Below are 27,235 nucleotides of genomic sequence, written 5' to 3'. Positions count from 1 at the left end.
AGAATTTTCTTTCAAAATTCAAAGGATTAGTGTAACTCTATCCTCTCCCTGGGCAGTTTAGATTAGTCTATTTAAAAGCCTGGGGGAGTTTTTGGATTATCATTCCTCACCTCCCCTCAGTTAGGAAGCTCTTCCTCCTCCATTTTCATGGGTTGAAATCTTACCTCTCTGTCAATGTTTATTATCAAATGACACCTCCCCCATTAGCTCCTTCCTGTTCTTTTTTTTTTTTTTTTAAGATTTTATTTATTTATTTGACAGAGAGAGACACAGCGAGAGAGGGAACACAAGCAGGGGGAGTGGGAGAGGGAGAAGCAGGCTTCCCGCTGAGCAGGGAGCCTGATGTGGGGCTCGATCCCAGGACCCTGAGATCATGACCTGCGCCGAAGGCAGACGCTTAACGACTGAGCCACCCAGGCGCCCCACTCCTTCCTGTTCTTGATGTAATCTCTTTCTTTTCTTTCTTTCTTTCTTTCTTTCTTTCTTTCTTTCTTTCTTTCTTTTCTTTCTTTCTTTCTTTTTCTTTTCTTTTCTTTTCTTTCTTCTTTCTTTTCTTTCTCTTTTTCAGCCTCCCTGGCACTCTGTATCGTCTTCTTGATACTTCATTCTTCTTTGCATTACAGTTGCTGAGTACTTTCTCTTTCCCTTGCTAATAGATTATAAACTATTTCAACTCTTTCAAGGTAGGAATTATATAATAAAATACACAATCCTACTGAGCGTATTTTTCCCAGTATAGTAGTGCAGGTAGGAGGGACATTAAAATTTGGCGAACTGAATTTTTTTCTTGTAAGATTATTCAATGGTGATCTTCTCAGTAGGACAAAACCTTGCAAAGAAGATAGGTTTCCCATTTCCCAGGAAGTTACTGGTACATTCGGCTCCAGGCTTACATTGACTCATCAGTTTCCTGGACCAGAGATACTCAACACCATGCCTGGAGAGGCAGGGGGCCTTTTTAGCACCTTATCTCAGTTTTACCTCTTATTTCCAGACAGCAATACTGATGTGGTTTTGTTTAAAGTTGAATGCAAACACAGTTCCAGGTTAAACTGGCCTGGAAAGTAAAGAATCTCCTAACCACCTACCTTTGCAGCAGGAAAATTCTAGCAAAAGGAAGGATCCGTAGCCAGGAAATCCATCCCCTTTCCCATCAGACCCTCTGGGACTTCCTCCTTCTGCCATGCTGCCCTGTGCTTCACTGCCCTACTTGATCCACCCCATCTCACCACCCCGAAACTGTCATTCTCCTCATAACTGTCCAAAATCACTGCTTTCTCATTTTTCTGTGACTTAGCTCAGTGGGGCTGAGAAATTCAGGATCTAAAAAGCTTCCAGGTAGACCCAGCCTTCACCAACCTGCCAACAAACCTCCCAGAAGAAAAAGAAATCCCAAGTCCACGCAAGGGGGGTCAGGCTCCTACAGACTGCTGGCTACACAGTAGGGCAGCTTTGCCAGCTGAGAGCCATGAGGAGAGCAGCAGGGAAGCCTTCCACCTGCTCAAGCAAGTGGAGGGAGCAGCGCCTGCCCATTCATGGTCTCTGCCACACAGCCAGCAGCTCTTGAGCTTGGGGACCGTGGAGCCTTTCAGGATTCAAACTCGCTGAACTCCCAGAGGGACCAACTGATGCTGTTCTTTCAGGCTGGCACCCCCACACAGGGAGTGATAACCATGGCATCAAGGCAAGGATTTCAATATGTGGAGTGTGGGGAAAAGACCCACCATGAACATTTCAACTGGGCTTTGCAAAAGAGCAAACTGCAGGGGACAATGGCACCCCTGGGATAGGTTGGATTCCCTCCAAGTCCAATTTTGTAATACTACCAGCTGTAACATGAGAGTGACTTGGCTATGTGTGAGAACCAAAGCTTTTATAGGGATGGGCTCCTCAAGAGCCACTCCAGGCAAAGCTGCTCTTGGTGGAGTCACCCTTCTGTTACTCCCTCAATTCAACACCCTGACCCACCTGCAGGTGACAGTGGCCTTAATATCTCTTTCAGGACCCCCCAATAAAATCCAGTTCTCCCACCTTGTATTCCTACTAAGGTATGGATGGCCCATAGTGCCTTAATATAGTATTATCCAAGGCATTTTTAATTGTAATCATTAAGCTAAAGCTATAATTGAGCTCCAAAGTAAAATTTAACACAGTGACTGGAATGATATTGGATCTCTGTAGTAACTTTAAACAAATCATAGAAGAGAGGAAAATAAGTAACTGATTATAGTTACTGGTTCAATAGTTCTACTAATTAGCAGACTAATATTGGATTTGGAGATGACTTCAAGGGTCTTTATTACATCTGAAACATGAAAGGCAACTGTCCTGGGGAGTCAAGAGGTGGCCCATGAGCCCTGGTTCTGCCATTTGCTAACTGGATAATCTCAGGCAATTCACCAAACTAGACACTATGTAGCACAGTGTCTGCAATACAGTAGATGATCAATAAATGTGCTATTGATAGTTCTGAGCCCCAATTAGGCCAGCATTTATACGTCAGAGAAGCTTAGGAGTTACCTGTAACCTTGATATTGAGTGTTGGAATCTGCTATAAAATCAAGAGTCTTTGAGAGCATGGTTTATTGCTTATTTTTTGAACTATTCCCCTTTTTTCTCTGCCTTCCAGTACATTCACTGTGCAGTGAATGATCTTAGAAAGCACCCAGAAACCAACCTCGGGCCCAGAAAGCGTGTATGGCTTGTATAAAATCAGAGAAGTAACACAAAAGCTAGGACCAGGGTCCAAGGCTTGACTCTTTATTCGGTGCTTTTTTTCAAGACAACACTGAGGCTGGCAAAAAGATATAAAGTGCATTTTTTTAAAGAGGCATTTCCAATGCTATGTTTGGAACAGGAGAAATGAAAGAGATACGCCACTCCTTAGGGCATAGGGTATAATGTTCATAGATAAGGGTCTTATTTCACCTCAATCTTCCCTATCAAGGAAATTGATCTTTTGCATGATAAAGAGGATAGTCTGAAATAGTTAACAGGTAATTAAGTTTTAAGATAGGTGAGAAGATATAAGGAGAGTACCTAATCCATTTAATTGAATTCAAGCCTCCAGACCCAAAGAAATTCTATTTCAGAATACTGAAAGAACTTGCAGCTGTTGTAACAGGCTCCTGGGGGAGAGAATGATTAGCCACCTTAAAGGAAGGGTTAACTAGCTGCCTGGGGTCAGCAATTATTACAAGACCAAAGGAGATTTCACACCCAAGCCTCCCTGCTCCAGCAGTTTCTACTCTACCAGGTGTCTCTGGCATCTAAACAGGCTAGTTTATTCCTCATAGAATTAGGGTTTTGAGTGATTGCAATAGACTAACATGAAGCAACCAAACCAACAAAATGAAATTTAATCGAGCCCATGGTAAATCTTGCATTTAGTATTATCTTTTAATCTGCACGAATACAAAGCTGAGGAAATGTAGAGTAAGAATAATTCATGTTCATAAGGTTAAGGATCTCGGCTGAGGGGCATCTGGGTGGCAAATTTGGCTAAGGGACCGACTCTTGGTTTCGATTCAGGTCCTGGTCTCGGGGTCATGGGATTGAGCCCCATGTCAAGCTCCCAACCCTGAGCTCAGCACAGAGTCTGCTTAAGATTCTCTTTCTCGGGGGCGCCTGGGTGGCTCAGTCATTAAGCGTCTGCCTTTGGCTCGGGTCATGATCCCAGGGTCCTGGGATCGAGCCCCGCGTCGGGCTCCCTGCTCCGCAGGGGGCCTGCTTATCCCTCTCCCACTCCCCCTGCTTGTGTTCCTGCTCTCACTATCTCTCTCTCTCTGTCAAATAAATAAATAAAACCTTTAAAAAAAAAAAAAGATTCTCGCTCTCAGGGCGCCTGGGTGGCTCAGTCGTTAAGCATCGGCATTTGGCTCAGGTCATGATCCCAGAGTCCTGGGATCGAGCCCCGCGTCAGGCTCCCTGCTCAGCAGGAAGACTGCTTCTCCCTCTCCCACTCCCCCTGCTTGTGTTCCCTCTCTCACTGTCTCTCTCTGTCAAATAAATAAAATCTTAAAAAAAAGATTCTCTCTCTCCCTCTCCTGCCCCCCCCCCACCCCCGTGCTTGCTCTCGCTCTCTCTCTCTCAAAATAAATAAATTTTAAGAAAGAAAGGGATCTTGGTTGACTCCAAGCACATCACATATCTTTGTTCGATACAGTTGTCAAACTGGCTAATGAACTCTTGGGAAGCATTAATTTCTCTGAATAAAGGAGGAGAGAGCTACTGTACTTTGTCAGTCAGATCTCACCTGTAGTATTCTGTTCAGCTCCGTAGGTGTCCAGGGAAGGGTAAATAAGATAATAGAATTCTAGAAGCCATGTCATGTGAGCTTAAAGGACTGGAGAATGTTCATTTGGAGAATGGAAGGCTGTTCAGTTTTAGTGACTAAAATACGACAGAAGCCATTATTTTACTGTGTGGCTTTATAAGACAGGACTAAGATTAACTACTAGATAAAGGCAAACTTCTATCTCATGTAAGAGAATGGAAACTCATGGTGCTTGAATACCCATCATGGACCTTTTGTTGTGCTAGGTGCTTTGTATTATTTTGTTAAAATCTCTCAGAAACTGATGGATTTTGGGGGGGTGGGGGTAAGCTCCCTGTTGCTGGAAGTCCGATGTCCAGCTCAGCACTGCTCACGTAAAGCAGTAGTGACCCCTCTTCTGCTTCCCAGACTTGGGAATGCCATCCAGGCCCCTCTGGAGCCAGCATCCTGCTTGGAGGCAGACTCTCTGGATGGCAGAAAAGACCTTTTGTGCTTCTGCAACGTGGATTTCCAACACAGCTTCAAGGTTCACTGGATCACTGACTGCAAGCATGGGGCTACGGTGTCCTTATTTTCCTCAGCTCATATTTCTTAGCCAGTCTTGAATGTTGGGATGCTCCCACGTCTACCTAGGATGTGTCTGTGGGAAGGGCTGGGCACTAGAGGAGAACCTGGGATTGCGTGACTGGAGATGGCACAGGAAGTAATACTCTGGGTATACATTTCTTGGCCGGTTGCAGCCATTTTCTTCACATACACCTATAGTCTTAGAATCAGTCACTCCAGTGCTGAAACCCTCCAGGCTAAGGAATGCTTCTGGCCAGTGAACAGTATCAGCCAAGGTCCTGGCAGGAACCAAAATTCAACTTGGAGGATTCCAATGAAGAATTAATGAAGGGACCATTATAAAGGTATGAGCGTGGAATCCCAGAGGAACTTCAAATGCACTAGGTACACTCCAACGTCAAGGCTGTGTACTTGCTGTCTCCCTCTCAGCTACACCACCACCTCCCCATTCCCCAGAGCCCCCGCCATCCACAGGGCTTCCTCATCTCATTCAGGTCTTGGCTATCATGCTACCTTCTCAAGTGAGCATTGTAGCTGCTGCTCCTCATCATTCCCTTCCTCCTCCCCCACCTAACTTTTTATAGCACCTAATGTCATCTGACATTTCTATATTTTAATTATTGATTATTTGCCTCTACTCACGAGAATCTGGGCAGAGATTTTTGTGTGTTTTGTTCAATGCCATAATCCCGGTGCCTAGAACACTACCTGGTCCAAGGAAGAATTTCAATAAGCATTTGTTGAATTGATGAATACTAATTGTATTTATAAAAGCTCATAAAGAGAACTGTCCAAAAGTGACAACTGATCCATCTTTTTGCTTCAACTGGGCTGATCACATTCCTGCCCTTTTTGGGGAAGCCCGCTGAAACGCAAGGGCTTTTATATGGCCACAAGAGGGCGCTGTTGATTAGTTTTTCATTTTTAAGAAGTCTTTCTGAGACCCTTCACCCTCTCCTCCCCAGACCCCAAAAGAAAAGGTGGGGCGAGGTCATGTCTACAGCCAAAGCAAATACAGTGTATCTCTACTATTCCAGCATTGCTGTGCAAGTGAAATGCAGTTAAAACCTGTGTCAAGAATGGTCTCAAAAGGAATTCTTAATTGCAGGAAACAAACTGAGGGTTGCTGGAGTGGGGGGTGGGGTGGGAGGGATGGGGTAACTGGGTGATAGACACTGGGGAGGGTATGTGCTATGGTGAGCGCTGTGAATTGTGTGAGACTGTTGAATCACAGATCTGTACCTCTGAAACAAATAATGCAATATATGTTAAGAAAAAAAGAAGAAGAAGAAGAAGGTAGTAGGAGGGGAAGAATGAAGTGGGGGAAATCGGAGGGGTAGACGAACCATGAGAGACGATGGACTCTGAAAAACAAACAGGGTTCTAGAGGGGAGGGGGGTGGGAGGATGGGTTAGCCTGGTGGTGGGTATTGAGGAGGGCACATTCTGCATGGAGCACTGGGTGTTATGCATAAACAATGAATCATGGAACACTTCATCTAAAACTAATGATGTAATGTATGGGGATTAACATAAGAATAAAAAGATTAAAAAAAAAAAGAATGGTCTCGAAAGGACAAAAGGTCATCAGAAAGCGAGAACCTGAGGAATGTGTAGGAGGAAGGAGATGCCAAATGTGCAAGGAGCATTCAGAAGAAGGCAAGTGAGGCTGTCTCAGGTCTGGAGGGATCAGAGGAGACATTATGGGAGAGATGGCATTTGAATTAGGATTTGAATGATAGGAATGATAGGTAGGTGCAAAATCGTGTTTTGCTGATTTTACACACTACATTTTATATGTCACTTGAATTTTAGAGTAATTTTCTTCTCAGTTGAGAATGAGTAACCATCTGTGTACATGGAAAAAAGAAAGGTTAGCTTTTTAGGACATCCACTCCTATGATACATAGTGAAATATAAAAATAAAAAAGCTTTAGGAAGGACAATGGGTTGTTAAAATATTGGCTGAAAGCACACCTTATATCCACCTCATGATTCCTCAATTGAATAGCCTTTGTACCCACCGCAGAGGACGTGGAGAATGTTACAAATGAAGACATGATTTTTCTTCTACTGTTTCTTCAGTATGGAGCAGAGAGTGGAAGTGCTGGGGGAGGTTTTCTTACCTCTGAGTGTAGCTGTTCTCAAAACAGGTGGAAACTGTGAATGTTTAATGAGGCCCCAGGACTCACAGACCAACACAACGAACACTGGTCAAACATATTCTTTATTTAAAAGAGAGCCACTGCAAAGGGAAAGCAAGGGAATAGAATGAAATGAAGAGGTCAGATATCCAAGTCAAGGCTCCCACTTCCTTCTTGGCCCACCATCGATTCAGGGCTACAGTCACGTCCCCCTTCTCTACTGGGTGCCATGTGGAGCCCCCCACGTTACTTCAGATTAATGCGGTAGAACTTCTTCCACCTCTAGAGTGAGGAAGGGAAATAAGACTTCCCTCAATCTCTTCAAGGTGTCCCTGCTCATTACCATGGGTAGGGCATCCACAAGAAGGTCTGGGTTTATGTACTGCAGGTGGAAAAGCGCATAACCCAGCATCCTAATGAAGATCATGACCATGAAGACAAGACACCTGAAATGCCTGCAAAGAGACATTCTTGGTTAGCATGGGGGACAGGGACAGCCCAGGATCCAGCTGTAGGAGGTGAAGCTCACACTCATAAATAACTGAATTGCTTTCTTCAGGCAAAACTGTTGGAGAAGGGAGACCCAAAGGATGAGGGTAGGGGATAGGCAATTGCAGAAAAAGATCAATGTAGTAGTTAGGCATTGCATAAGGCTCTCCTGACTTGTAAGCCCTCTGACAGAATAGATGTCCATATAGAAAAGAGTTGGAAGTGGAAAAGGAGATTTTCCAGGTATTACATAAGTGGCAGGCCTTTGGGGGGTTGCCAGAAAATGTTCAGGACTGTCACACCTATGAGTCTCATGACCAGTAGTCCTCTTCTGGTCTACTATAGCAAGAAGTTCTAGAATTTGGAATAAGATTGGGACATCTCTGACATGATGTCCAGGCAAAATCATTAGGATAGGTTTTTTTTCCTAAACATCAAGTGTCAAAAGAGACCAAGTTAAACAATAAAAGGTGTGTGTGTAGTTTCTTGTGTGCTCCCAAGGAAATTTCACACTGAAATCTTGTCTAAGGCCTTCAGTCTTTAATTATATTGAAATGTCATAAATTGAAGCTCTTCACTAAAGTGCTACATGGAGCATTTCAGAGTTAGTCCCCTTGTTTCAAAAATTAAGACAGAAAAGGCATAGAGAGTTTAGGTGATTTTTGTTTTCTAAAATGTTCAGCCTACAGTGAAAGAACTGAGAAAATTAATGAGCCCTGAACCATCTTCTCAGCAAAGAGTATAGCGGAGATGATCAGGTTCAGGATCTGAAAAATAGAAAGAAAGGGGTCATGCCAAGAACCATAAGAATGGAAATGCAAAGTAAAATGCAACCTGCAGCCTTCATCTTGAAGAAATAGCTACTTTTTCCAGCAAAGTAAAATGCAACCTACAGCCTTCATCTTGAAGAAATAGCTACTTTTTCTGTATAACTCTGGTGTTGTGGAAAGGAAGGAAAGAAGAGTTGGGAGAAATCTGGGGCTGCCTGATATTTTCTGGCTGGTGGGTGTATTCATCCTTATTCCTTATACCCTTACCAAGTCACTCGCTTCTAGAGAGTGAATGTGGCCTAGACTGGGTAAAAACCAAGATTCTACCACTTACCTGTACCAAAAGATTCTCTTCTGTTTCTTAATGATGGTCTTCTCCTATGGGAAGCAAGAAAAGCCACAGCTGAGCCTGTCTGTGTGGTCATAGACAAGCAGTGTAGTAGGGTACCAAGAGCCACCCAGGAGTCAAGAGTCAGGCTGCCTGGATTTGAATCCTGACTTTGCCACTTTCTAGCTGCCATAGTGTGGAACGAGGTACCAAACTTCATTATGTCCTAACTCTAGGTTTATTACAAAGGGGAGAGGATGCAGGGAGCAAGGAGAGAGAAGCCAGGGGAGGGAGGGAAAAAGGAACACTCCAGTGTGGGACAAGGAAGACTTACCATGTTGCTTTGGATGGTCTCTACCAGAATTGACCCAGGTTTCACAATTTGGGAAGAGTTATTCTGGGCTTTGAATCTGGGTGAAAAAAATCGGATCCGAGAATGATATAACATAATCTGAGGGGCTGATGAAAGGTACTTTTCTAAGTCATGCAACACCGATGATTTATTTCCCAGATTCTTGATAGCATTCACAGGGTTCAACATTCAAAACTCATAACTGCTCAACGTACAGAGATACCAGGAAACTGTGGTCCGTTCTCAAGGGAAAAGACAATCAGTGAAGAATAACCCTGATGTAACCCTGATGTTGGGTTGAAACTGCAGAAAGTCTCACACATGTATGGTCACCTGACTTATAAAACAAGGCACCACTGAAAATGCATGTTCTCTTAAATAAATGGTGCTGGGTCAATAGGCTCTCCACACAGAAAACCATGATCTTGATCTCTACCCCACACCATAGAAGAAAGCAAATTCCAGATGAATGCGAATTTAAGTGCACAGTAAAATAATAAAACAAAATTGTAGGGGAAAGCATAAGAGAATAGTTTTATGACCTAAAGAAAGGACAAAGCAAAAAAACAAAAGTCAAAAACCCCAGAAAAAAACAAAAACTGGTCTGAGAAGCCCTTTGCCCTTCCAGGACATCCCAGGGACTGTCACTGCAGTCTATCAGGGACATAATTTTTCCAAACTTACACTTCTTTTTCAAGAAGCATCACCTCTTTTTCCTTTTCCATCTGCCTCAGAATTTCCTGGTATTTCTTCCCATGGAAACAAACAAAAAATTGTTATAATGAAGAATTTCTCCATATTTCATTATGATGTCATTGATGATTCTCCTAAGACTAACCCCTTATACTCCAAATGGTGCATGCATGAGTGTGCACACATGAGTAGGGAAATATTCTAATAAAAATTGGGAGATACCGGGACTAGATGGATATATCTGAAAAGAAAAAAAAGAGTTCTCGCTTTGGATTCTGCTTGTATTCAAGTCCCAGTTCTGATGCTTACTGTTGTGTTCCCAGAGCACATTACCTAACTCCCCTAAACCCCAGTGTCCTCTTGATTATAACAATATCATCCCAATAGTTTTACTGGACAAATTAATGTAGAAAAATACTGTATGTTGAGAGCTTACAAATACTGTATGTGCCATTGCCTGGCACAAAGTAAATCCTTAACATACATCTGTTCTGTTGTTGTTGCTATTGTATAAAAGACATTTTCCCCGGTGGCAGATTTTAGCCCAATGAGAAACCAAGGAGCCCATAGCTTTGGAGAAATTCTGCCTCTTCTCTGACTTGCCCCTGCTGGCAACATACCTTTATGTAGTGGGCCTGGTCCTCACAGAGCTGATGCAAAGATTGGTAGTCGTTCTCTATCTAGAAAGAAGAGAAAATTAACAAATCTCATCAGAACCAAGCCTTGGCTGCTCCTGGGGACCCTAACTGGTGCATTGGACATGTGGCTGGTTACCAAGCAACTTCTAATTTTAAGGGAAAATAAGCACATCACAAAGCAGTAATCTCATCATTCAGGGGCACAGTATAATTTTGAGCCAAACAAAAATTGTTTGCCAGGTTGTCATATGCCTGTCGAAACATCAGGAGAGGTATCAGGGCACTTGGGTTTGGGATTCAGCAATAGTATTTTGAAGGGGGCGGTAAAAGGGTGTTTAAGAAATGGTAAAACCAGTTACTTCTAATATAAGCTTTCTTGCCCTTCACCTGCATGGGAATCAGAAAGTCCTCTGCCAGATGTTCCTGCTACTCCCCCTCCCATGCCTCCAGCTGTCCTGTTTCTAAGACTTTGGAGTGTTCTCCCATTTATATCCTGGCCAGACCCTCAGTGAGGAGACACTGCCTCTACCTTGAGCAGTTCCTTCTCTTGCTTTGTGCAGGACTCTGTTGACTTTTGTAGTCTGACCTGGAAGACAGAAGAAAGTTCTTAGCATTCTTTTGTGGAAGGCAAATGGGTAATGATCACCCTCTCTCCAGACCAGCAAGGAACATGATAAAAATGGCTATCATGTATTGAGGGATTGAGGACACATTTTCACAATCTGGGGTGGGCACTATCATTAGCCCTATCTGATAGATGGGGAGACAAAGGCAAGAAGTTAAGTGCTTAGCTTCTTTAAACGTCACATGGTGGCAGAGCTGACATTTAAGCCTTGGTCATCTGACTGCCCAGTCTCTGAGCCTTACCATCCTTCTCCTTCTAGCCTGACTGACCAAAGCTCACAGGCCTCTTTCTCCCTCTTACCTTCCAGAGGGTACACTCACATAAATCTGCAGAAAGTTCCCCAACAGGATTTCTGTCCTCTATGGGGCATCCAGTTCATTCATTCATTCAACAAATATTGAGCATCTACTATGTGCCAGGCACTATTCTAGGCACTGGAGAAATAGGAGTGAACAATATAGACCAAAACTCTCGCCCTCATTGGGTTTACCTTCTCATAGAAGAAAAAGATAAACTACATTTTAAAAAATAAAACTTTTTTGGACTATAAGCCATGGGTTGGAAAATGAGATAAGATTATTGACACATTGCTGTATAATTATGGAAGTTCGTATTCTCATCTTACCTGAATATCCATATATTTTTTAAAGATTTTATTTATTTATTTGAGAGAGAGAGAGAGAGAGAGAGCACAAGAGGGGGGAGTGGGAGAGGGAGAAGCAGACTCCCCGCTGAGCCAGGAGCCCGATGCGGGACTCAATCCTGGGACTCCAGGATCATGACCTGAACCGAAGGCAGTCGCTTAACTGACTGAGCCACCCAGGCGCCCCTGAATAGCCATGTTGTGCGTCATTCAGACCCTAAGCTTCTTGGCTGGTTCCTGATGTGCCTTCAGCATGTGTGTTCTAGTGATTGATGGGTGATGAGGTCTCAAGCAATCCCCTCTACTTTGATGACATTGAAGTGACCTCTGCAGTTACTTGACGGATCATGTTATGAATGCCCCACAGGCCATGAGGTAAAGGAGAGGGAACAAAGACATTGGCTCACCTCTGAGAAGCACACAGACATACCTAGCCTGGGAGAGTCCTTGAAAGTTGTTCCTCCCGAACCTAGACTTGACACACATCTCCCAGAAAGTCTCTAGGTTTGCTCTTCTACTCACCTTCAGTTCTGCCAACATCTGCTTTAGGGTTTCTTTATTAAGGCCATCATTCTTATGTCTCCTTGAAATCTGAAATACCATCCCCAAAACCATGAACTGAGTGAGGCACACAGACATCAAAAACTGGGATAGTGGCTGACTTTGGGGTCTCGGGGCTATGGAATGGTGGTGGTTAATGAACTTAGATCCCAGGTAGAAGCTTCTGATAGAAGAGTGTCTCCTTCTTGCTCATGGGAACTGCCTGACTCCAGGCTGGCTGGAAAGACCTTTTTGCTCCCATAGGCCGTGAAAACAAATGCCCAGGGAGCAAGGAGGAAGTGGGGGGGTGCAGAACAGTTGGGGGAGGGAGGGAAAAATCTTTTCTCCTATAGTCAGTCCCTTAGCTATCTCAGCAGACCTGTAATCCCAGGGAACAAATGGGGGTGTTCATCAGAGTTTGTCCTAAGTGGGTGGCAGAGGGGAGGGAGCACACCCATTTAGCCGGTTGCTCCTTCTTGGGTCTTTCTGACTAGAGAGTTCAGGAGTTCAGACGATTCTGTCAAGATTCCTAAAAAATGAGCCTCCTTCAAGGGGGGCCCACCTTACCTTCTTCTGAAGCTCTAGCACATTCCTGCTCAGAATCTTGTTACTTTTTTCCTGTGGAAAAGAAGAAGTAAAGGGGATACACCTGCTCTGTTTCTGTACTTTCACTCTCCCTGGGTCTCTAAAATATGGTCTGCGGATGAGTGTATCGAGGGGGAAAAGGACCCTCTGGCCCCACACAGAGGAAATGGGAAGAGAGCCCAGGCCTGGGGCTCCCATGCCAAGCACTTCATTCTCAGAGCACTCTCGTCTGATTTCTCCAGACGTAGCAAGGACCATGGATGATGATCCCCTGGCAAAGAGAAAGCAGCAGCAGACTGCAAGCCAAATGTGTCACAGGGTCCTTTTCTAGACACCTTCTTACCAGCTTTGCTGTCTCTGATTCCAGGTTCCTCAAGGTTTCCTCCTTCTCTGATGCGATGTGGTTCAACTCCTCCCTCTCATTGGCTCGTCCTAGTGACAGGGCAATCTCTCCTTCCAGACTGAAAAATACAGACACCCAGATGTGGATCACTCATGAGGACACTGCCAGCGCCCCAGCTTAGGAAGCCAAGGTCTCGGGGCGGTGGGCGGGGGGGTATACTGCCTGCCAAATGCAGTGGCAATACAACGTCAGCCTCATGTGGAAATTTAATGCAAGAATCTCTACATAAAGCCCCTGGGGGCATCACAGTTCATGCTTCAGACTTTAACACGCCAAGATTTATCAACGAAAAAGGAAACCTTCCTCCCATCTTCTCTTTATTCCAAGGGCCATTTTGTTGAGGAGAAGCCCTTCCCTCACCAACCGCAAAGCCTGACCTTTGAATAGCTTCTTCCTTCTCTTGAATTTTCCTGAGAAGAACTTGATTTGCCTCATCCAGTCTCTGCAGGTCCTTTTCAAGGTCTGAGTTCAGGTAGTCAAGGTTTTGTTTTGTGACTTCTAATTTCGGTATTTCTATCATCTGCCTACAGGAAAATCAGCTTTCTTATTGAGCTCAGGACAGGAAAACAGAGGAGCCCTAAGAAGGTTTCCCTGGGATCATGACTGAGTTGAAGGCAGCCGCCTAACTGACTGAGCCACCCAGGTGCCCCTCAAATCACATTTTAATTTTAAATATTGTAAATGGAACCCATTAAAACACAAACGTTTTATAAAGCAGAAGAAAGTTTTTTTTCATATGAACAATTATGCTCCAACTTACTTATTTTTTTAAATTTTTTATAGAGTATGTGGAATCCAAGCTACACCTATAAAACATGTAAAGATCTGCCAGGATGAGGGGATTTCTTCAGTACCCTTCTGTTACAGTCTCCTGAGGAGTTTATGCTGTGTATTTTCTACCCCAGTCAAGTAGGCCCACAGGCTGGGTGGGGGGCAGGGGTGGGAGTGGATCTTTTCTCCAAATCTGACTGACTTGCTTTTTGAGGCCTTAGGTATTTCTGAAAACCCTACCATTATTAGTATGAGGAAGTCTAAAGATCTGAGACTAAAGTCTTTTCTCCCCTTGAAGGCTCCCAGGCCTGAAGAGATAATGTCCTGCATCACGGAGGTTCTCTTCCTTACTGGATTGGGGCAGATCCTTCCCATAGCAGCTCCTCTACTGAACTTTATCATCTTTATTACTTACACATCATCCAGTGGGTCCTGTCCAGCTACTTCCATTGTGGATTTCCTAAAATGTTAACACACACATTTATTACATAAACGTAGGCCCTAATGTCCAACATAGTAACAGTTGCCCCACCCTAACATAGGAGGGAGCAGGCAAAAGTTTGACCAGGCAAGACAGAGCTGAGAAGAGACCCATGCCTCCTAGTCCCTCCTGTTTTCCAGCATCAACCGCAATGTTTTACTAAATTCCGGTAATCCAGCTTTTGTTTTAACTTCAAATTGCATAAGTGAATCCCACTGGAGTACAGAAATCTTCCTGTTTTCACAGTTTTTCACATTTTGGCTACCTTTCCCTTTCCTGGCCTGCGTTTGTCTGGTCACAGGTAAAGCACTAAGGGCACTCAAGCTTATGTCTTTTGGCAAATGCACTGAGAGTTTATTTCTAACCCAGATCTCCAGGGAAACTCAGGGGAAAAAAATAATAGAGAAGAGCCAGAGGCTGCCATAAAGCTGGCTGCCTGATTTCTAGGTCTATTGCCATCTGAGTTCTAACAAGTTCTAGATATCACAGGCTGAGTCGATTCTGAAATAGCAGCAAAAGCAGTAGGGTGGACGGCAGGATACACCTACCAACAGGAAGAAACAAATGTTGGGCTCCCAGGGACGGTGTCTCCTAACCGCTGCCCCAAGACTAAAGTTCAGGACCGAAACCAATCTAAGAAAAGTAGAGTTCTACACTCCCCTCTCCTTTCATGTGCCAGCTTCTCTTCTTTTCTCTTTCCTCTGAAGCTTTTTGCCTTTAATTCTCTTTTTAATTCTTTCTCACACCTCCTTCCCCTTTCATCGCTCCCCTGCATTTTCCCTGCTTTCTTTACACACAAGGCATCCCAGCCTTTGATGATGCCCTCCAAACTCACCCTTCTCTTCCCCACTGAGATTTCTTCAGTTCTCACTGAGATTTCCAACCGATTGTCAGAACTTTCAAAAAAGGTATCTCCTTACTGATTGAGGCCTCCACATATCACCAGACCCGTCCTCTCCAGCGGGGTGGGGCAGCATGTCATAGTGGGTAGGGTTGAGGGCGGCAACAGCTCCACATCACCCCTGTAGGCAGCATGGGAGCAGAGTTCAGAGCTTCAGGGCAGTTGAAGTCTCTTCCTACACAGCAGTAAGGTGTATGGAACACATTTCTGGACACAGGGTCAGTCCCTTCTGAGATGGCAGTCAGCTCTACAGAACACGTTTCTTCATGTCTCCAAGCCCCTAGGCCTAGTGGCAGTTGAGATCACTCTCTCTTCCTTCTTCGACTCCTTGTGATACGTGTGCAGCCTGCTGCACCCAAATCCAAATTACGCATTTCTCTTGAAGGCATCCGAGAGCTATGGGGCATGAGATAGGAAGGTCTGAGAGCAGGCCCAGAGGAATCAGAGATGTCTTCTCTATGGGCCAAGCAAGCCCTCCTTCTCACCAACTTGGATTCTTGGAGCTACAAAAGAAACTCCTTTATTTTCCCTGAACTGGCACTGCCAACACATGGGGAAAGAAAGGTCTGATGTTTCAAAGACGGAGTGTATGGAGGTGGGACAGGAAGGAGGAAAGAGGAGTGTTAGGTCCCGAAACCTGATTCCACTGCCTCCTCCTTCAAAATTCCTCCTCATTTTCTTTTTTTTTTTTATTCTTATGTTAATCCCCATACATTACATCATTAGTTTTAGATGAAGTGTTCCATGATTCATTGTTTGTGCATAACATCCAGTGCTCCATGCAGAATGTGCCCTCCTCAATACCCATCACCAGGCTAACCCATCCTCCCACCCCCCTCCCCTCCAGAACCCTGTTTGTTTTTCAGAGTCCATCGTCTCTCATGGTTCGTCACCTCCTCATTTTCTGAGGTCTTAAGTTACTGGAGCACTAGATGGGATTTCACACGCCAGTGTCACTCTGCTAGGCAGTTCTGGATTCTCTGATTGAGAAGATGAGGCAGTATGCAGAACTGGAGAGAGATCAGTGAAGGTGTGTACTTGGATTTCAGATCTGTCCCTTGCTGTCCCTTACACTCCACTCACTCTTCCATGATGTCAGTGTAACCTTTCCCAGCAGAACTGTGCTAATCTCAAGTCCCTGGAAAGGCCTTCCAGAACATACCACTGCCTCTCCAAGAAAATATCTCTCCCACACAATAAAATCTGTCATTTAATTGTATCCATCCTTCTCGGCTCAATTCAAATGCTGCTACTTCCACACCTTCCCAGATACCTTGCCTCCAAGCCCAGCAGAACGAATCCCTCCAACCTCTGTTCTCCTCTTTTGGTATTTTGTATTGTTTTTAGGAATGTGTACACACTGGTCTTTATTCCACAGTTAGGCTAAAAACCCCTTGAGAGAGTGTGCTTTAATTGAAGCCATTTTGATTTCCCTCCCTAGTTGAGCTCCAGGAGAGCCTTGCACATAGAATCCAGTGGGAATGGTACCCCCTGGAGTTGTTGAAGAAGGGGGTGGCTTCGAAAATGGAGAGTGGAAATAGGCTGGGTAGGGACAGAGAGCACCTGAATGTCATTCCATCCTGGCATTTCAGAGGTGTGTTACCTTGGGCAAGTTACTTGAGCTCTCTGAGCTCAAGTCTTCTGACCTGTGAGATGGGCATTATTCCTACTTCACGCAGTTGTGGTGGAGATGAAATGAAATAATATACGTAAAGCTCTTAACAGCGTGTGTGGCACACAGAAGCACTTAATTCCCCTCCGTTCTCCAACACAACACATACTCCATTTTTCTGTCTTATCTTACCTTCACACATGGTGTTATGCTGAATGTTTTTAGAAGTGAATGAATAAATGACTCCTTCCCCTCCCTTTATCTAGAACAGGTGTTCTCCTCCCTTTCCTTCTTACACCTGAGGGGCTCTCACCTGTACACCCCGATTAGTACACAGGAGCAGAATTCTCGACAGATGACCCTGACCCCCGTGAGGCTGGTCCGTGGTCATCAGGGATGCAATCTGAAAGCTTCTGCCCAGTGTCCCAGAGCAGTAGGTACCTCTGCTTGAGAATCACTGATGAAGAACAAATTCTCTACACCAAACTGCCTCTCTCTTTTCTGTAAAGACACTGCACAAAATCACCCTCTCCATGAACTCTCCCAAAATGAACCCTTCTTAGCTTATTGCCCCAAGTAGACAATGTGACTTTGGAAATGACCATGTTTTCCTTTTTGTCTTGACACTAAGAAGCAAAAACACCACATTTGAAGCCCCCAATTTTCGTGACTGTGCTGGACATTGTGGCCTGTGTATCTTTCCCTTAGTCCTGTTCTCCTATTCATTTTTCATGTGACTCTGATTTTTAACTTATTTTCCACTATTTTGTATTAAATAGATGGTTCCATGTGATACAGCTATAGGTAAGTAAACATGGACATAGTTAGAGTTATAAATGACAGCAAATAGATAAAGATCTGAGAGGGGTGGTGTGTTTGGGTGTCATAGGTAACAACATTGGCTATGGAATCAGACCACACTGACTTTGAATACCTGCTCCACCAGTTCCCAGATATGAGGTCTTGGACAAGTTCTTCAACCCCTTGGACTTCAGGTTTCTAATTAGTAAAGTGTATTTGGATCGTTCTATGGCATATAAGATACTTTGAAAGTGTGGGTCCCATAGATATAAACTTTTTTTTTCTCCCCCACCCCTAAATACAAACTTTTAAGACTAGGGACCATGTGTTCTTGTTCCTTGGTTTATCTCCATACAGTGTGTAACCTGTGCATGGAAGCACTCACTGTGAATACATACAGAAATTCTTTCTTCATCTAGTTCTATGCATATCATCCTAGCAAATAGAAAGAATGATATCGGGGCACCTGGGTGGCTCAGTCAGTTAAGCATCTGCCTTCAGCTCAGGTCATGATCCCACGGTCCTGGGATTGAGCCCTACGTCAGGCTCTCTGCTCAGTTGGGAGTCTGCTTCTCCCTCTCCCTCTGCTGCTCGCCCTGCTTGTGCTCCCCACCCCGCCAATTCTCTCTCTCCGTCAAATAAAGAGAAAAAGAATGATATCATGTGTATCAAGATGACAAAGACTTTTTGACACCTCTCTTTTAAAAAATTAGTCTAAAAACAATGACTAGTTGGATTTCCTGTGGCCCTCCCAACACCTAGCACTTCTGCTGACTCCCTGGGGAGCTCTAAGCTTCAGCAGCTTAGGAAAACAAAGATTTGATGGCTCCTATTTACTGTTTTGAGTTCTGATTTTTATTCTCAACAGCTTAGTTTTATTGAGAATAGCTCCTGTTTTGTTCCAGTACCTGAGGCTACAGATGAGGCCTGTGCTAATTTGCATGGCTGCAGAATTCAGTTTTCACCTTTTTGTTAGAAATCCCACAAGTCAAAGGGTTTGTGTCATTATGCTATTTTAGTTCTCTACAAATATCACATCATGGCAAGACAAATTGTTGCAGTGTCAGGAATTAACTCTGTTTTCTGATGAAGGAGAATTACTTTTCAGTCAGTGGATTGTATACCTGGAAGAAGATAAAAAATTTGATTTAATATGTGTTTTGAAGACCTTATATTCCTTGCTTTCCATACAAATATTTTAAAAATTTAATCTTTTGAGATTTAGAAGAGATGCACTTATTATGCATTTTGTATAACTTTTCATAACATGAAGACTAAGTTGTCAATCAAAACTAATAGAATAAAATAAAAATTTCCTATATCATAAGAGGGAGTTGTTTAGAAGGTAACAGTGGAACTGTACAGTTGGTCATCAAAGTTTATAATACCAGGATGGAAATATAATGAATGGGATCATCACCAAAAAAGAAAAAATATCCCATCCAACCCATCATGATAAAAAACTTTTCTTATGATATTCTTAATATCTGGGAGGGATCTACCTACTAAGAATTCCTGGATTATTTTTAGAACACTCTGTCATTTAAGATAAAAATAATGCCAACAGTAGATTCTTGAAAACTCTAAAATTTTGCTCCTACTCTGTAATGCAACTTAGAGTGTGTTGAAAATTTTGCTGGTGTCCTGCCTTTCCTATTAGGTGGATTCATTGAAAAAATGAAAAATTCAGTTAGATAATTTTTGGTATGGCCTAATATTTTATGTGTAGCAACAAGACTTTTTTTTTAACAACACAGTAATTTCTGTATAAGCAATAATCTCCTGTGCTGTCAGTGGGATGTAAATGGGCACAATAACCATGGAAAACAGTTTAACACAAACATCCACTTTGGCCAAACCACTTTTGGAAAACTGTAAATGGCAAAACAGACCATGCACCTATCCTACTAGCCAGCAATCTCACTATACAACATACTCTAAAAAAAATCTCTTGTGCATATACCCCAGGAGAGATCGTACAATAATTTTTACACAGCACTGTTAATAACAGCAACCCAAATCTGTCTGTCCATCAACAGTAGAGTAGAGAAATAAGTTGGGATATACAGCAGAAGAAATAACTTACAATTATACTCAATAACATGGTTAGATTCCCCAAACATACTATTGACCAAAAGAGGCAGAATGTATGCATTCTAAGTTGAGATATATCAAGTTGAGAGTAGATTAAACTAAACAATATGTTTTAGAGTACATATGTAGAGAATCAAGCTGGTAAGAGAAGCAAGGGAATAATTTTCACAAAATTCCCAATAGTGTTTAATATTCTGGAGGAGAGAGGGGAAGAGATCAGGATTGGGTACAGGAGGCTTTTGGAGTATATTTTGCTTTCTGGCATGGGTACATGAGTGTTGACTATTATTCCTTAAACGCTACACATGTGTTTTCACCCTATGCTTCTGCTCTTCTTCACAATCAAGAATACAGAGAAAGGCAGCCTGGTTTGGGTTCTTGATGTCTGAGGTCCCTATACCTCCAAAGGATGTACAGGATGTAGAGTCCACAGTTCACGACTGAAAGAAAGAGGAAAAGCCCTTCCACAAAAGGCAATCCCCACATAGACATTTTACCTTAGGCCGAATCTCGTGCAGGCCTGTTAAAACAATCACTCTGGATTTGCCACAATGGGAAAGTAATGGCAAGCATGACTTTAAGCAGAAGTAGAAAGGGGCCTGTTTGCAGTGAGGGGGACTTGGTTCTGAGGCTTAGAATTTGCACACTGCCAGTGAGGGGACTCATACTGGCCATGGACATGTTAGGTTTGACCTACATGTATTTATAATTTTTTAGTTAGTTGCCAGCAACTTTAAAACAGATTTTGTGTGAAAATCTTGAATTTCAGTTCCTCTTGAAAGATCAAATATGATAGCACTGGATCCATATTTAGACAGAATATTCACTCTTCAGTTCAGCACTGTCCTCATCAGTCCCTATTGGTTTACACTCAGGTTGTTCATTAAATTCATCCAGCTCTAAAGGCGTGTGCAACACCTGACTGTGGATTCTGTGAGTGGAATGAAAATATGGTCCTTTTGCTTCTAGTTTTCCAGACATAAGACTGGGCTTGGCGGAGGCCAAGGTAATGCCCGCGGAGGTGGGGCACTAACTCATGTGGTCCAGGAAGCAGTAGTGAAGGCCCTTGGGGCCAGCCGCAGGGATCCAGCAGGGAGGGGCTGGGTTTAGTAGGCCTGGCCAGTGGAAACCCCATGGCTGCTCCTCAGGCCTCACAGCAGCCTAGACAGAGAGAATGTCAGTAGGGTAAGGACCAATGGTGAACACTTTTCTGCTTTTTTCTGGATGACAGAAACTCAAGATCCTGGTATAATACAAGGAGGGGTGGATGGCAAGGGGAGAAAGCCGCAGAAATGAATTGATACTGGGCATCTCATTGCTCTTGAAGAGGGGAGCTCAGAAACAGATTTGACTTGATAAAGAAAAGGAAATATAATCTTTTTTGCATTTTGATTATAGTGAAAACATTCACTCCTGCCTTTTATGTGGTGTTTTACAACTACCAGTTTTGATGGGAGTGAAAAAAAAATTAACATATAAGTACATCCAGCCTCTTTCTCTCCTCCCATTCAAAACAGTGACTCTTGAATTTGAATTTGCTAATTATTTTCCTTGTTCTTCCTCACCTTCCATTTTCTTTCCCATAACAGCCCCTGTCCTTGCAGGGGCCAGAGCAGAATCAGAAATGGGGGGGGGGGGAAACAGCTCAAATGATGGGGGGAGGGGGTTGGAGAAACCAAACTGAACTTCTTAACAAACAGCTGGAACTGGAAGAGGGGAGAAGAAGAAAAGGGGTGGGGAGGGTGGGCAGAGGGAAGGAGGCTGGGAGGCAGCAGAACAGCAGAACAGGTGAGTCAGTTCAGCCAGGGAGGGAGCCAGAGGTGAGCAAGAACTTTGTTGAGGACAGAAAGGCAGATAGTGAGTGGCAGGTGTTGCTTGTCATGAAATAAGTAGGATGCCCATCATATTTAAAATTTTTAATATTTACAACAGAATGAGATTGGAATTGCTATTGGGTAGATGAAGGGGGTCCTGTTTGAAATCTTCTTCTCTGGGGTGCCTGGGTGGCTCAGATGGTTAAGCGTCTGCCTTTGGCTCAGGTCATGATCTCCAGGTCCTGGGATTGAGCCCCATGTCCAGCTCCCAGGTCAGCCGGGAATCTGCTTCTCCCTCTCCTTCTGCCTCTCCCCCTGCTTGTGCTCTGTCTCTCTCTCTCAAATGGATAAATAAAATCTTTAAAAAGAAAAAAAAAGAAATCTTCTCTGAATCTGATGCTGGTACTGAGAAGAAAAGGGACAATGAGGATGTAGGACTCACGGTTACCCCACAGTGGGGAGTCTAGAGTGAAGGGGGGACTTCAGTTAGGAGGGAGAGGCTTGTCCAACTTTAGACCTAGGCAGATGAAGGAGTGGATTGCAGTGGAACTTACAAGACTTGGGCAAAGTCTTGGGCAAAGGCCTGAATCCAAAAGGGGTCAGCAAGGATGTGCATTTCTATACCGTGGGCATGGGTGGGAGGCTCTCCTGGTTGGAAAGGCAGTCAGATGAAGGCAGGGAAACTATGCCCTTGGTTGTTGCTGGGATCACTAAAAGGTCCTCACTATTTTAGGGAAGATATTTGGTTAAACATTTTCCATTTATTTGCCTAACCTGACCATGCTTTACTGTTGGTTGGTGGGGATTTATTTATTTAGGATAAAAACAAGTGTTGAATTTTATGATTGCCATAATGTCGATCAGGCCACTCTAAGTATTGGAATTCAAAGATATTAAAATTCAACTCATTTAAATTCAACACATATTTGCATAATGCCTATTGTTTCTATAGTATTTGAATTTTGCCAATGTGCCAACAATGTTCCCTATAGCATTTTTCCTAGATCCAGGATCCCATCCAGGATCACCCAGTGCATTTAATTGTCATAGACCTCTTTTACATGAAACAATTCTGCCTTTTTTTGTCTTTCATGACATCAACATTGTGAAAAGTATAAGCCAGTTGTTGCATAGAATATTCCTCATAGTACATAATATATACTCTGTATATAATCTTCTTAAGGCTAAGAAAGGTACAGAGAGAGAATCTTAGTGCTCAAGGGACCTGTGAAATTATTCCCATAATGCTTAATTATAAAGATAAGTAAACTATTTGTCTACAAGCTAATTTAAAATTTATTTTAAAAGAGTACTTCAGACGTTACATTTTTATTAGGTAGTTGGTACATACAGAATGGTTTGGTTGGGGCTGAAGTATATTCAAAAGGTTCCATGAAAGAATCAGGAGGCTGAAGGCTGGTACAACTTGGATAGAGAGAACCCAGGATGTCAAGTACCTTATGAACAAGGTGCCTCTCAGGGGCAAATTACATTTTCCAAAGATGATAATAGCTCTTTCTAGGATCTGGCCTCCTCTTTATCAAGTGAGGAGTCCAAGTCTCTGCTTCCTTGAATTTGGCTGAACTTGTGACTCTTTCCATAAATGCAGTGAAAGTGACACTGAGTGGCTTCCCAGGCTAGGTTAGAAAAGGCCACAGAGTTTCTGCCTGATTCCTTGGAATGGAAGCCCAAGCAGCCCATGGAAAAGAATCAAAACATTGGGCCCCTATGCCTGACTGAGCTCCTTGGCAACAGCCATTACCAACTTTCCAGCTATGTGAGCAAGAAATCTTGAAGGTAAGTCCTCTGGCCCCCAGTGGAACAGCCCCAGTTAGCACTATAGAAAACAGAATAACTGCTCCCATTGGGCCCTGCCCAAGTTGAAGATTTGTGTGAGAAAAAAAATATATGTATTGTAACTGTTTGAACCATCTAAGTTTGGGATGTAGTTTGTGGTTACATAGCTGTTGATAATCAGAATACTGTCTGTCAGTTGTCACATGAGAAAGAAGCAAGAAACCAGGAGTGAGAAGCTCAGAATCCTTTTAGATACAAAACAAAAACAGTGTTCTAGTTCATGGATACTACAATTGAAAGGACCCAATCAGAAGAAGTTAAATGGAAATCTCTTATGGATGGACCTCATAAGCAAGAAAGAGCAGTAACACCTGAAAGGTTCCAGCTTTAAAAAGTTTACTGAAGCCTCCAAGCATGGCTCTGAAAATTTTGCTGGATCATCCCTTCAACCTCCTGCACTCTATCCTAGTCCTTCCCAGTAAAGACCATAGCCCATCTTTGTCCTGCTTCTCTGCTTTACAGTAACAGTCTTCTGGCCACTCCCTGCCTCACCATGAGGGCTTAACTCCAGGTCATTGAAACCTGGACCTTTGAAAAGTGAAACGGACTGCAGGAGCTTCAACAGCATAGACCCAAAGTCAACCAAGGCAGTCATGGCCATTGTGTTTAAGACCAGCCCAACTCCACAAGAGTCACTGCACCAAGAAACCAGATCCTGAGTCTATCTCAGGAAAATAGGAGCTACTATATGATAAAGACTTACCAAAGGCAGGTTAGGATTTTCTCCCATTGGTCTATAGCAGTCCCTTGACAGCCATAGAAAGAGCCTTCAATCTTTTCTAAAATTTGTTAGCAGCTCTTTTTCTTTTTCTCAAGTACATTTAGGGTGTAGTTGGAAGACTTAATTGCAATTAATAAGCTGTAATTAGGGTCTTAGGGTTTCCCTAGAGTTTAGGGCCAAAAGCTATGGAATCTTATTAGAAAATTTAATTAATGTATTTCCATTACATTTTCATTTACTAGGGGGGAAACCAGAACAGTGATGAAAGGATTTTTATAGAAATGAAAAAAGTTAGGTAAATTACCATTTTTTAAGCCTCATTACAATAGAAAAACACTCTTTTAACGTAATCTTATTCAGTCAAGTGAGTAAAAATGCTTCTCTGCACTTTTTCTAAAATTGCTTTTCCTCTTCCTAGGTTTAAAACAAATTAAGACTCAAAAAGATATTCCAGCTTCCAGTGAAATCAGTTCATCATGGATTGGGAAAGATATAATCTTGATTATAAAGGGTGAATGGAACAAAGATTACCATGGCCAAGAGACAGCATTAATGTCTGATTACTCAAAGGAGGAAAAATACCTCATACAATTTTGTCCATTATATTATAATAGACATTACTGTGCTAAAATATATCCCCACCAATCTACCAAAATGACTAAAATTCCACAAATAAAGATTCATTAATTTTCAGTAAGCCTTTTTACATTTAGGATCAATCTATTAAAATATTATTATTTCTGGAGAGAGTATTATATCACTTATGATCAGTTTTTAAAGTTTTATCTTAGACTTTTTGAAATAAAGAATTGTTGCCTTGGAAAGCTATAACAATTATCCTGGGTGAAGGATGATGTCAGGATAGGTATATTTTGATGTGAAAAGGAGTTTAATAGTTTTTCAGGAAAGCCAGTCTTTATGGGAGGAAATGGATGCATAAAGTTGAAGTGCAGTCTTCCATTATTTTCCACGGTTGACCTTTATCTTTGGTAATAGAAGCAGGGTAAACTACATTATGATTTCTTAATAATTACTGAGCTTAACATAATGAAAATCCACCCCCCACCCTCCCCCCCGCCAATGTCTTCCCTCTCTATCTGAAAGTCCTTCTACGCTTCTCTGTCTGGCAAACACCTAGTCTTATCTCAAGGTTTAGCTCCTCTGTGAAGCTTTCCATGAACCTCCAACCCCTAGAGCAATCAATTACCCCATCTTTAATCCCACAGCATTTTGTGTATACCTCCTTATAAATGTACATGAGCTCCTAGAATTTTGACAGTGCCTAAAAAGAAGGGTGTCTAAAGATTAAGAGATGAAAGAATTGTTGCAACTTTAATTTCTGTGCAATGGGAGAATTCTTTTCCAATTCAAATGCAGCCCATATGTTATTTTTCCTATAGAGGCTTCAGGAACATTCAGAATAGAGACAGAAAGCATCAGCAATATGCAAATTGAGAAACTATTCCTAGTTAATGAGTATATATTGGCAAGCATTTTGCTAAACTTATTTAACAAAGCAAATCTAAGAAATAAAATTGTTGGGGACCCTGTTACATAACATCTGACCTATACATTTGCAAATCAAAAGACAGAATCTCTGAAACTGGCAGCAAGTGCCTTGATACAAGGAAGTAGCCGGTGAAGGCCAGTCTAGCATGGAGTAAGAATAGCTCTCACTAGAATCTGAGTGAGGAAAAAAAAAAGACTCCAGAGCTAAAGAGAAATAATTTACGAATTTGTAGTGAGGATGGATTGAAAATTAATCCCTAAACATGATACAGCATTTTAACATTATCTGTCTCTTTACTGATCAACTATTAAGCCATACTTAACCAAATGGTAAACTATTTTCTTGTTCATCAGTGTGAGTTCAGGCAGTCTCAATACTTAATTTTATAGAAAGTAGAAATAGGGACACCTGGGTGGCTCAGTCAGTAAGCATCTGACTCTGGATTTTGGCTCAGGTCATGATCTCAGGGTTGTGAGATCGAGCCCCTCATCGTGCTCTGTGTTGGGTGTAGAGCCTGCTTAATTAAGATTCTTTCTCTCCCTTTCCCTCTACTCCTTCCCCGACTCTCTCTAAAATGAAAATAATCTCTCAAGTATCATAGATAGCTATCTGAGTCAATTCACCCTATTTAAAATTGCAAAGGTAATCAATATTCTGGTACTCAGGATGAGTCCACCCGGTAAACATCTTTTCTTACAGAATTTTTTCTTAACAAGTCATATTTCTGAGTGTGCTCTATACCTTCCAGGCAGGCATCCTCCCTAATTTCATATTCTCAGTTACTGGTACAGTGACTGGCATATAGTAGGCATTCAATAAATATTGGTTGTATGAATAAGTGGAAAAGAGTGGCCATAGCTCTTTTCCCAAGTTAAATCCCAAAGGCAAAATATTTGAATTTTTTAATGGTGGGTACAAAATCTATATTGCTGTTGATGATAAATGTCATAAGTAAAACTATTGGTACAAAAATGGCTTCTATCGGGGCGCCTGGGTGGCTCAGTCATTAAGCATCTGCCTTCGGCTCAGGTCATGATTCCAGGTCCTGGGATTGAGCCCCGCATCGGGCTCCCTGCTCCGCGGGAAGCCTGCTTCTCCCTCTCCCACTCCTACTGCTTGTGTCCCCTCTCTCGCTGTGTCTCTCTCTGTCAAATAAATAAATAAAATCTTTAAAAAAAAAAGGCTTCTATTAAATTAAAGTGGGGGTTCTTTTGGGGGGCCTTTTGCCTTTTATTTTGCTTGTGTCTTCGCATCAGTATGTGAACCAAACAATTAATGGGAATGCTGTTTTCTTTCCTTAATAGTGACTGGGGTGTCTATAAGTTTTTTAAAAAATGTTCTTTAAGAGAGATGGATCTAAATGGTGTCAGCAAAATCCTGAAATACTATTTCCTTACTTCCAATTTAGCTTGACATCCAGAAAATAGATGGTAATGAAGAGAAAGGACATGGATTTTCAGTTTCATGCAAAAGAGCATTCTTCCCCAGAGATACATCAGGTCAAGTTGGCACACCTTATTTATAAAAATTATAATTCTGTATATCTAGACCAAAGTGAGCCATAAAAAACCTTTTTCAAACCACATTTAGATTGATTTGGGTCAACGTCTCAAAACTAGAA

General features: G+C 42.6%; 1 protein-coding gene across 1 annotated transcript; it reads right to left on the bottom strand.

The window, feature by feature from the left end:
- Positions 1–7,147: 7,147 nt before the first annotated feature.
- On the bottom strand, positions 7,148–14,273 carry LOC118003282 (transmembrane and coiled-coil domain-containing protein 5B-like). The gene is made up of 11 exons (XM_034994164.1): positions 14,239–14,273; positions 13,430–13,576; positions 12,993–13,110; positions 12,632–12,682; positions 12,047–12,115; positions 10,786–10,842; positions 10,239–10,298; positions 9,610–9,674; positions 8,908–8,983; positions 8,580–8,623; positions 7,148–7,441 (listed from the first exon to the last, which is right to left on the bottom strand). Exons 1-11 carry the CDS (start codon positions 14,271–14,273, stop codon positions 7,243–7,245), a joined length of 921 nt encoding a protein of 306 aa, XP_034850055.1. The 3' UTR covers positions 7,148–7,242.
- Between the last annotated feature and the right edge of the window lie 12,962 nt (positions 14,274–27,235).

This window comes from Mirounga leonina, unplaced genomic scaffold (genome assembly GCF_011800145.1).
Source record: "Mirounga leonina isolate KUSES-001 unplaced genomic scaffold, KU_Mleo_1.0 Mir_91, whole genome shotgun sequence".
Classification (NCBI taxonomy): domain Eukaryota; kingdom Metazoa; phylum Chordata; class Mammalia; order Carnivora; family Phocidae; genus Mirounga; species Mirounga leonina.
The sequence above is the reverse complement of the archived record's forward strand: the minus strand, read 5'-3'. Positions and strand labels throughout refer to the sequence as shown.